Source organism: Eleutherodactylus coqui, chromosome 6, assembly GCF_035609145.1.
Source record: "Eleutherodactylus coqui strain aEleCoq1 chromosome 6, aEleCoq1.hap1, whole genome shotgun sequence".
Taxonomy (NCBI): Eukaryota; Metazoa; Chordata; class Amphibia; order Anura; family Eleutherodactylidae; genus Eleutherodactylus; species Eleutherodactylus coqui.
This window is the reverse complement of record NC_089842.1, coordinates 63,685,527-63,697,526: the sequence shown is the minus strand read 5'-3', so window position 1 is coordinate 63,697,526 and position 12,000 is coordinate 63,685,527. Positions and strand designations below refer to the sequence as shown.

General features: G+C 44.1%; 1 protein-coding gene across 2 annotated transcripts in view; it reads right to left on the bottom strand.

The window, feature by feature from the left end:
- Positions 1 to 12,000, bottom strand: part of TTC12 (tetratricopeptide repeat domain 12) — a 191,041-nt gene that overhangs the window by 84,257 nt on the left and 94,784 nt on the right. For both annotated transcript variants that reach the window (XM_066606914.1, XM_066606913.1), the window contains exons 12-13: positions 10,674 to 10,762; positions 10,139 to 10,307 (exon numbers count right to left, since the gene is read on the bottom strand). In XM_066606914.1, the coding sequence (XP_066463011.1) occupies positions 10,139 to 10,307; positions 10,674 to 10,762 (258 nt within the window). The remainder of the gene's footprint in view (positions 1 to 10,138; positions 10,308 to 10,673; positions 10,763 to 12,000) is intronic.

Genomic DNA, 12,000 nt, shown 5'->3' with positions numbered 1-12,000 from the left:
CCTCCTCTCATTGCAAATAGTGCAGAGGGGCGGAGAGGAGGCAGAGAGGGGGCGGGAGCCTCAGTTCCTGGCCCTGGCTCTTCCATCCTCCCCCCTCTGCACCCGAGGACAACGTATATCGGCTCGGCGTGAAAACCGAGCCGATATACGTTCGTGTGAATGCACCCTCACAGAGTATTGTTGGAAGCAACAAGATATATTATTACAACATACAGCATCTATGTCGTCCTTGGCTTCCTTTCAGATGCTAAAATCATATTCCTCATCTACCAGAATTGCTGGATATGAGTTTCGGAATAAAAAGGAAATTAGCTTCTGAGAGACGTCAGGCGGATAAGTGGAGGGCCAAAGATAGTTCTACATATGATCAACTATTGACCCCTACAGACTCACATAAAGTGATCAATCTTTCCAATATTTCTTTGAGTGCAGATCAGATTGATATGTTGAGTTTAGGCTTAACTTTTTCACCAAGAACTAAATTTGATCTTTTTTCTGTAACAAACGATTTACATCTTTTGGGGAGGAAATTGATATATAAAAATATTTTGAAGACAAGAATCCTGGATTGGAACCTATATCTGATCTTGACACTCCATGTATTTTGCAAAAATTACTCAAAGGACAGAAAGCATCATGAGAGGCAAGTATCCTACAACATGTATTTGAGAAGAATATTGTATCAAAACCACAATTCGATGGTTTGAGTGCAGCGGATCCAACCATTCCTGTAATTTATTATCTCGTACTTTAAGTGCATAAATACACCACATATTCCCTAACTGGTCCACTATATCTGAAGTCAATCATTTCTGCGTGCCAATCTGTAAAATGATTAATTTTTATTTTCAGCCTCTGGTTGACATTTTGCCATCATCTATTGGAGACAACATGGATGTACTTAAGTCATTTGATGGAATTCAATTGTGAAAGTTTATATTCCTGTTTACCTGCGATGCAGAATCATTATAAACATCTATTTGGCATCCAGATAGTATGTCACAAGTTTTTGGGTTTTTTTTTCCGTCAACTAGTGATATCAAGGAGGCTATACAACGGTTTATCTTAGAGGTCTTAGAGTTGGTTTTGACTCATAAATATCTCATTTCTAGAGAGACCCTCTACCTCTATCATTGTGGGGGTTTTTCCACTTACAGATAATTTTCCGCTCTTATGGGACAGATTTTCTCTTATTTCCTTGTCAATTAATTATATGCTATTTTGATTTATAATACTTTGTAATATTTTTCAAAAGTTTTCTTTTTTTTTTGTAAATACTTTCTTTATTGAGAAATTAAAGATAAATGACATAGAATAGACAGTTAAAAGCAGTCAAAATGGTTATTGAGCATGTACATTTCCATAAGGTACTAACATTGTCACTATTTTGTGTTTAACCAATGAAAAACGTTGAAATGACAGTTTTATATTGTTAACGTGGGAAGGGGAGGGGGGGGGAGAGTGGGGGGGGAAGAGTGGGGGGGGAGGAGTGGGGGGGAGGGGACATGTGCGGCTTATCTCTTTGCTCCGAAAGGGGGAGATCCGTGAGTACGGGTGCTAGTATCAGAGAATGTTACTCAGGATTTGATCCTTTTGCCACAAGTTTGAGATAGATCCTAGATCTTTTAGATTTTTAAGGGCTAAGAGATATTTTTGTCAGCCACGGGTTCCAAGTTAATAGGAATTTATCGTGTGTTCTGGAGATTCTGCTTGTGAGTTCCTCAAACCTACAGAGTTCATTAACCTTGGCAAGCCACTGGTTAGCTGTAGGGGGTCAGGTTTTAGCCAATTTATTGGTATCAGTGTCTTAGCTGCTGTTATGAGGTGGGTAATTAAGTTTGTCTTATGTGGTTTGTAGTTCGCGGTGGGTTTAGAGAGAATGATATGTTCAGGGAGGAGCTGAAAATTGCTTACAGAGATTTCTTGAATCTTTGATTCTATGTGGTCCCAGAAGGGCCTTATTGCTGAGCAAGACCACCAAATGTGTGCCAGTGAGCCCGTGTGGTTGCCACAGCACCAGCATAGATTGGATTCGGCCAGTTTGTAGGCGAAAAGCCATTCTGGTGATCTATACCACCTTGTTAGCAGTTTATAAAGGTTTTCTTGGAGCCTAACGCATCTGGAGTGGTCATGTGAGCTGCTCAGCACGACTCTTAGGTCCTCGTCAGATAGCTTAATATTGAGTTCCCTCTCCCATGAAATGATGTAGGCTGGTCTACAGAGTGTTTGAGGTGTGATGAATTTCTTTTTGATCAGAGAGATTTTTCTACTAGAACTACTACAAGTCATTATCACGCGCTCTAACTCTGTTAATGGGCGGGAAGATGGGTAGGTTTGATTAAATTGCTCCAGAGTTTTGTTGATATGGAGATGGGATAAGGAGTTGAGAGGGGGCAATGTTGTCTGTGAGAGTAGAGTCTCTGCATATTGTTTATTTTTGGGAATGCGTGCCAACCAGAGGTCTGTGATCGAGAGTCTCTCTAGTGCGGACCATATTTTTTCTGTGTGGGCATCCAATTTAAGTCCTAGATAGTCCAGTATCAGGGAAAGCGAGGCGGCCGGAGATGGGTGTGGGGCTAAATCCGCTCGGAGAGCGTCCCAGATCTTGCACGGGCCCTTCAATAGGGGGTCAAAGGAAGCCCTCCTATAAGACTTTTGTGAAGGTTGCCACAAGTCTCTGAGGAAGTGTTTACCATAAGAGGCCTCCGCCAAGCTTCTTACTATTTTGTTTTTTGAGGGATTAGTTAATAGAGATGAGCGAGCACCAAAATGCTCGGGTGCTCGTTACTCAGGACGAAATTTTCGCGATGCTCGAGGGTTCGTTTCGAGTAACGAACGCCATTGAAGTCAATGGGCGACCCGAGCATTTTTGTATATCGCTGATGCTTGCTAAGGTTTCCATTTGTGAAAATCTGGGCAATTTAAGAAAGTGATGGGAACAACACAGCAACGGAAAGGGCAGGCGAGGGGCTACATGTTGGGCTGCATCTCAAGTTCCCAGGTCCCACTATTAAGCCACAATAGCGGCAAGAGTGGGCCCCCCCCCCACAGACAGCAGACCCAGGAAACAATTTTGCGCAAGCCTGCTGTAACGCTTAGCTGCGTATTAATTAGGGCTACTACCCCCAGCAGATAGATACTGTAGGCAGCATATAATATTATGTATACTGTTTCCCTCTGGCGGGATGACGGCGGTGATGTAACAGAGACAGCAGATCCAGGAAACAATTTTGCGCAAGCCTGCTGTAACGCTTAGCTGCGTATTAATTAGGACTACTACCCCCAGCAGACACACAGTAAACTGAAGACGGTCACAGGCAGCCCAAATATAGTATTTTTCCCCAATTTTTTGGAAAAAGACCACTGCCTATATAGCCTGAATATCTCTTTCCCTGCCTCACCAGTACTGGCCCTATACTCTGTACAATGACTGCAGACTGAGGACGCAATGCTCTGCACGGCCGATATACAAAAAAAAAAAAAAAGTGCAACACTGCAAAAAGCAGCCTCCACAGTACTGCACACGGTCAGATGTCGCCCTAAGAAGGACCGTTGGGGTTCTTGAAGCCTAAAATCACTCTTAACGCTCTCCCTATAGCAGCTCCGGCATCAGCAGCACTTTCCCTGATCTCTGTCAGAATGCATCTGTGGCGAGCCGCGGGAGGGGACAATTTATATACTCGGGTGACACCTGATCTCGCCAGCCACTCACTGCAGGGGGGTGGTATAGGGCTTGAACGTCGCAGGGGGAAGTTGTAATGCCTTCCCTGTCTTTCTATTGGCCAGAAAAGCGTGCTAACGTCTCAGAGATGAAAGTGAAAGTAACTCGAACATCGCGTGGTGCTCGCCTCTAGTAACGAGCATCTCGAACATGCTAATACTCGAACGAGTATCAAGCTCGGACGAGTACGTTTGCTCATCTCTATTAGTTAACTCTAACCATCTGCATAGTTGAATTGACTTATAGTAATGGAACATGTCAGGAAAGTTAATTCCCCCAAATTCTCTCTTCTGCGCTAGTAGGTTGTGGGCCAAGCGAGGTCTCCCATGTTTCCATACAAAATTTGAGAATTTTGTTCTGATCTGTTTGAAAAAGGTGTCTGGGAGAGATATCGGAAGCATTTGCATTTTATAAAGAATCTTGGGAACTACATATGTTTGTATGAGGTTTCTACGGCCAAACCAGGAGATTACTGGTAGGTCATATATATATATATATTTGTGTGTGGGTTAGAGATGAGTGAGCACACTCGTCCGAGCTTTATGCTCATTACTCAAGTCAATTTCATTTCCCCTCCCCGCATGTTTAGCACCATTTTTAGCCACTAAGCAAGCAGGGAAGGCATTACCACTTCCTGCTCTGACGTGCCAGCCCTCTGCACGTCTACAGCAGTGAGTGGCTGGGCCGATCAGTTGACCGCGAGTAGTGCCGCCCATGGCTAGCCTCAGACGCATGCTGGCAGAGGTTAGGGAAAGAGATGCAACTGAGATAGGGAAAATATTAGACTAGGGATCCTCTCTTCAAGAACCCAACGGTCCTTCTTAGGGCTACTCCTCATTGTGCACATTACGTTTTTGCTGGCTGGGAGCAGTAGTGCACCAATTCTTTTTTTCAAGCATCTAGGCCTGTGCAGACTATCTTACATATCCCATTCGTTGTGTGGGGTAAATTAGCCAGAGTTCTCATCGCTAAACAGTGGCCTAATTTTTTCTGGGGGTGTGCAGACTATCTCACATATCCCATTCACTGTGTGCGGTGAAGTAGTCGCAGTTATCTGCACTATCCACTGGGTTAATAGTTTTGTGCCCCTGTGCAGAGTATCTGACATCTACCATTCACTGTGTGCGGTGAAGTAGCCGCAGTTATCAGCACTATCCACCGGGTTAATAGTTCTCTGCCCCTGTGCACAGCATCTCACAATACACTTTCCTTGTGTGCGGTGGAGTAGCCGCAGTTATATGCACTATCCACTGGGTTAATAGTTCTCTGCCCCTGTGCAGAGCATCTCCCAATACACTTTCCTTGTGTGCGGTAAAGTAGCCGCAGTTATCTGCACTACCCACTGGATTACTTTTTTCTGCCACTCCATACAGTCTCTCTTATTTACAAGTCTCTGTGAGCGGTAAATTACTTCTAGCTATCAGTGCAAGACAGCGGTTTAATTTTTTCTGTCACAGCATAGAGCCTCCAGTATCCACAAGTCTCTGTGTGTGGTGAATTAGCCCCAGTTCTCAGCGCTATACAGTGGGTTATTTGGCCCCTGCTTTATCCTTTATCCGACATGATGAGGAGTAGGGGTAAGGGTCGAGGACGTGGACGCGGGCATCCAAGTGAGGGTGTAGGCACAGGCCGAGGTCCTGGGCGGGGTGAATCACAGCCAGCTGTCACACCACTGCCTCTTCCCCTGTGCCACAACCTGTCATACAGATCCAATCCCCTTCCCAGGACACAGGCACGAGCGCCTCCAGCCTGGACCCCCACCCTCACCTCCACGGGCCTCCACGGCCTTGAGCAATGTCTCCCAGCGCAGCATTCAGCTGTCGCTAACACAAGCATTGGAGCGAAAGTGCAAATACGCTGCCACCCATCTGCATGCACAAGCTTTAAACGTGCACATTGTCAAATTAATCAGCCTGGAGATGCTGCATACAGGTTTGTGGAAATGGAGGCTTTCAAAAACATGGTGACGGCGGTGGTCCCGTGCTACTCGGTCCCCAGTCGCCACTAGTTTTCCCAGTTCGCCGTCCCTGCCCTACACCGTGCCCTCACCAACATGGTTACTGTGAAGGTCCACTTAACGACAAACACGTGGACAAGTACTGGCGGGCAGGGACACTATATCTCCCTGATGGCACATTGGGTGAACTTGGTGGAGGCTGGGACCGAGTCAGAGCCTGGGACCGCTCACCTGCTACCCACACCGAGGATGGCGGGTCCTACCTTGGTGATAGTTTCTGCGGCGTATTATGCCACCTCCTCAAACTCCCCATAACCCCTCCTCCTCCTCCGCCACCTCGACCTCTCAATTAAGAAGTGTGAGCACGTCGCCAGCAGTTGGTAGTGGCGCAGAAGCACAGCGGTGGGGAAATGTCAGCAAGCCGTGCTGAAACTAATCAGCGTAGGTGACAAGAGGCATACGGCCCCCGAGCAGTTACAGGGTCTGACGGAGCAGACCGACCTCTGGCTTTCACCGATGAGCCTCCAACCGAGCATGGTAGTGTGTGACAACAGCTGTAACCTGGTGGCGGCTATGCAGCTTGGCAGCCTCACACACACACATGCCATGCCTGGCCAATGTCTTTAATGTGATGGTTCAGCGGTTTCTCTAAAACTACTTATTATGCCACCTCCTCCTTGGGGGTCTGCGGATCAGCCCTGGTCGGCATGTTTTATCTCTCGTGTTACAAATTACTACAGTTATCCGATGTACTGGATTGGAGCGTTCACAGGAAGCGTAACTGATTTAATGAGACGTTCGTAGGGTCACTGTATACCTGTTGTGGCTACTTTTGCGACACCTCCTGCTTCAACCCAATCTTTGGTGTTAGTATGCGCTGCTGCATTGGGGAGATGTGTAGAAGTACTGGCATCTGAGTCCTCTTTATGCCCACGTTTGCAGCTCCTGACAATTTTGTGACGGAGGTGGCACAGGGTTGGAATGATGATCACAAGTTCATTTATCAGCAATTCTCATGAGCTTTGTGGGCTATCGTCCTCATTTTTAAAGAGAATCGCTGCCAGGCCCTGCCAACCCTCTGAAGTGTGTGCCTCCGGTTCCTCCTCATCAAATACGCACTTATAAATAGACATGAGGGTGGTGTGGCTATCAAGCCAGCATGTGGCATGAGGGCAGCTGAACGCTGCGCAGGGAAAATGTTGTGTGCTCTGTGGACACATTGGACAGCAATGCCAGCATGTAACCCAGGAGAAGAGGCAGTGGTGTCACCCGCAGGTGGTGATTTTCCTTGCTTGCAGCTAGTGTGTTGCTTAGCTAAGATGTGCCAGCGTGTGTGCCTTGCTGCTTATGGTCTGTCCCAAGTAAATTGTTAGGGGGGTGACCGCCAGGCTCTTGCCCCCAATTTAGCTTAAAGGGGTTGTCCCGCGGCAGCAAGTGGGTCTATACACTTCTGTATGGCCATATTAATGCACTTTGTAATGTACATTGTGCATTAATTATGAGCCATACAGAAGTTATAAGAAGTTTTTCACTTACCTGTTCCGTTGCTAGCGTCCTCGTTTCCATGGAGCCCGTCTAATTTTCGGCGTCTAATGGCCAAATTAGACGCGCTTGCGCAGTCCGGGTCTTCTTCTTTTCTCAATGGGGCCGCTCGTGCAGGATGCCGGCTCCGTGTAGCTCCGCCCCGTCACGTGCCGATTCCAGCCAATCAGGAGGCTGGAATCGGCAATGGACCGCACAGAAGCCCTGCAGTCCACCGAGGGAGAAGATCCCGGCGGCCATCTTCAGCAGGTAAGTAAGAAGTCACCGGAGCGCGGGGATTCAGGTAAGCGCTGTGCGGTGTTCTTTTTTAACCCCTGCATCGGGGTTGTCTCGCGCCGAACGGGGGGGGGGGGGGGTTTGAAAAAAAAAAAACCCGTTACGGCGCGGGACAACCCCTTTAATAGTGCGACCTTTGAGCCTCAGATGCACCCATGCAGGCTCCCCCTGCCGTTCCCTAGCCGTTTCTGTGGTGTTTCTATGACTTTCTGATGTTTTCAGGTGTTTCACACAACCTCCCCTATGCGGAGAATCGGTCAGCTTGAAAAATGCTCCAATGGGGTTCGTTACTCGAAACGAGCTCTCGAGCATTACGAAAAGTTCGACTCGAGTAACGAGCATCTGAGCATTTAGGTGCTTACTAATCTCTAGTGTGGGTGTAGTTTATGGTTTAATAGAACCTGTGTTTATCTAAGCTGCTACCCCATTTGCATTTACAAAATGCAAGTCACATGTGGTGGGTAATCCTCCTGTATAACTTCTGTATGTGTAAATCACTTGCAGCTCATTTAATTTATGCTTGAATTAGTTGTCATGCTATTTATGAATGGTAACTTTATTTACTACAAGTAGCTCAGGTATTTTACTGGTTTTAACGAATTGGTTTTTGGTCATCATGACTTTATGTTCTGTTTATTTTATGAATTGCAACACAATATTCTCTGAGCACTTGTACCTTACAAGTGTGCCATTTGTTCCATTTAAAAAAAATAGAAGCATAACAGTACAGAAGCAAACTGAATGCTTTCCATTTGGTGGAAAGCTATTGAAATCAATGAGAAAAAACAAAGATTTAATTCCATTTGAACTCCGATCTATGTTCCAAACCAGAACAAACATAAAGCCCTAAGAGTTTGTTCATGTTCTCTCTAAATGTTTACATTGGGTTAAGCTCTGGGTTTTGATGTAACTATTAGAAATCATTGACTCTAATCTGCTTTAAAAATCTTATCAATGTATATTTCCGATGTCAAGATGAAAAAACTTCTTTCAACACGAGCATCAATTACTTTCTAGCTCCAGTATCTATAATTGCCTTTAAACCTGTAGCGTAATTAATGGGTTAAGTTGCTGTGGCGATAAACTTGAAGATGCACCAAAATTGCTACATGTGCTAAAATATGTGCCAAATTTTAACACAACAAAACTGGACATGCTCACTAGGAACTTTGTTGGTAAATGATGCCCTGATATAAAAAGAACAATTTTGGCTTTGAAACAGACCACAACAGTGCAAGGAATGTTGCATAGTAAGATGAGCTGAAGGGGAGAGCAGATGCAGAGCTGTAGGGGAGGAGACAGCTTCCATGAGAGAGGGTGCCTGGGGGGCTATGAGAAAAGCCTGGAGGTCTGGTGTCAGTGTCTGGAATCAAGAGGCAGAGAGAAGGCGCACCATTTACCTAACCAGGTGGGTAGCTAAAGCATGACAAGGGATCGAAGAGAGCCATGGTAGAGTTGTGCTCCTGACCAAGGAAAAATTTTGGCTCAGTGCAAGTAGTGACTTCCATGCCACAAACCGTAAGTGAGGCTGGCCTCAGAAAAAAAAAAGCTAGATTGCATATCAAAAAGTAGTTAAAAGTAGTAGTTAGTCAGCAGGCCTACTGCAGAAGATAAAGACTACACTGAGGGGATTGGATTGTTTAGCAAATGCTTGCTGCTCAAGCCCTGTTTAGAGACTGAGATAATGTGGTATATTCTGCAATCTACATTTCTAAAAGATTACACTGATCGTAGCCGAGTGTTAATCCTTAAAGAAAAATTATGTAACCTATTGCGTGACCTGCATTTTTCTGAGATGCACGGATATCTAACCAAGTGTTATTTATATTGCTCACAAGTACTTCTATAGATCGTTCACCAAACGTGGTTATTCCTGTTTTTAGCTAGAGTTAGATATTGCCTAGGAACTGATGTTCAATTCCATTTTTGTGTTTTTTAGATAAATATTGAGAACTTTGGTTACTCCATCTGCTGCATCAAATCATGAACCTCGAGTTGCTATACCTATTACCTGCGACAACTGCACCTAGATCACTATGCTCACAGTTACTGTAGTTTCATACAATCTACAGAGCCATATATTGGAAATCACTGATCTCCTCTCATATTACCATTTTCTCTTCTGCTGCTGGGGTGCAAGTGCACCAACCTGATCTGGGTTCACCAGTCTCTTCCCAGGTCTCATAACATGCCAGTGTTGCTTCTGTTACACATTCTTCACACAAAATCGGATCTTCAAGGTGTTTTCTGCCAGAGAAGGAATAGTGCTTTGTATCCTATTGTGCGCATAATTCTTGTTTAGTGTGTTCTTTTTCAATACAGTAGACTTTTGAAGACCAACATTTGTTATTATTCTGTCAGTACTTGTGACCTCCAAAGCAACTGCACTCATTCGATTACTTTTATGAACAATGTGTTCAATTTTCTTCATTGGTCTACTATCTTGAAAATACGGTAAATAACAGATCATGAACACGTTATTTTCTGAAGCTTTCAGGCTATTTTTTTGTCCTTGAGACTTTGCAAGTCTTATAAAAAAAAAAGAATACAATCTAATTGTAACAATACGAGCAATTGTTGCCAATTGTCTTCTTAAGTTGCTATATTTTACAAAAACTATTCAATACATGAACATACTGTACCTAGATGGGTTAAAATGCTTCAGAAGCAAATGTCGTCCTTTTTCTGTTGTAGAATACACATTAATAAAGTCCAACGTTCTATTTTGTATTTCAGGGACGTCTGATGTCAGCAGTGCAAGGATCTGGCTGTTCACATTAGGATGGCTGATCAATACATGCTGGTTTTGTTCTAACAAATAAAAACAGTTATTTACTGAATCCTCCATTAAAGGGGTTTTCTGTGAAAATTCTATCTCAGGCTGGGATCTCACTGAAATCAATTGGAGCTGCAATTGCAAGCACCAGCCACTATACAGGGGTTGGAGCAGCGGCTTCCGCTCTGACCCCAGTGTACACTGGCTCTGTCAGATCGGCCAAGGTCCCCAGCGGTGGGCCTTAGCCAATCACTATTGATGACTTATCCCGAGGATACGTCATTAATAGTATTTTCATGAAAAAACCCTTTAACGTTTTCACATAAACAGCAAGTAATACAAAAATACAATGTAAATCAAAAGGAAAAATACAGTACTAAATCCCTAATGTGATCACTTACCGTTTCCTATACAGATTACTTCCCATAAGAACAGGATAGAAAGGCACAAATCAGCTTCTACTGTATCTGCTTGTTTAGAGATCAAGATTCTGCAATGAAAATGTATTGTTATCAGAAGAATGTGATTAACTCTTTTTTGATCTTTTTACAGCATTTAGTGATAACCATAGGACTCTACTCCATCTGGATGTCAAAGGCTTATGATTATTTTGGTTTCCAACAATCTTTTGCTCCATTTCTTTGTTTCTCAGTGATATAAATTCATTGTTCCCATTCCCCTTGTCCATCATTCACATATATATAGCGACGGGCAATCTTTTCTAAAGTTTGGTTTGACCAGTTCGCAGAATTTTCTGCAAGTTTAGTTTGGTCTGAATTCATTAAAACCCAAATCCCACTTCACCAATACCCCTAAAACTGGTGTACAAAACTGTCTAAGATAAGTAGGAGAAAATAGAAAAAGAAGGAGGAAGAAGAAAAAGAAGAGGAAGAAGAAGAGCAACAGGTTTTCTTTTTCCTTTTCTTCTAGTGTGTTCGATTGAGATGAACCACTGAGATTCGGGTTTGCACTAAACTGAACTTTTAGCAAAGTTCAGTTTATTATTATTATTATTATTATCATGTGTTATTCTATCGTTCAAGAAAGACATCCAAGCCCCTCTTGAACTCTTATTAAATTTGCCATCACCACGTCCTCAGGCAGAGAGTTCCATAGACTCACTGCTCTTATAGTAAAGAACCCCCTTCGATGTTGGTGTAGAAACCTTCTTTCCGCTAGACGTAGAGGATGCCCGCTTGTTACAGTCACAGTCCTGGGTATAAATAGATGATAGGAGAGATTTCTGTATTATATATTTATACATCATAGACTATCACTCGTGACCGAGCATGATTGCCTTCCAAGTATGGGGTTTTGGTTGTAGGCCTGTAGGTGAACAATTCTTGATCCATAGGTGCTTTAACAGTGGGGACATCAGTTTCCAAATGGAAGACAGTTCGGACAAGGTTGGTTTGATGTGCTTTCCTCTTGATACGTTTCTCTTTTTTGCCCTCCATTCATGCCTCTTCCAACTTCACAGCGCTGTTGGTAACAGCTGACCCCCAAATTGAGTGCTTGAGGGCTAGGGCTTTGCAGCTCCTAATATCTATTGCACAGTTTATAAGGTTAGCTTTAAGCCCATCTTTAAATCTCTTTGCTGTCCACCAACATTCCATTTTCCATACTTGAGTTAACAGTATAGTAATTGCTTTGGGAGACTGTAATCGGGCATTCGCACAACGTGACCAGTCCAGCAAAGTTGCTGGTGAAGAATCATCACTTCAATGC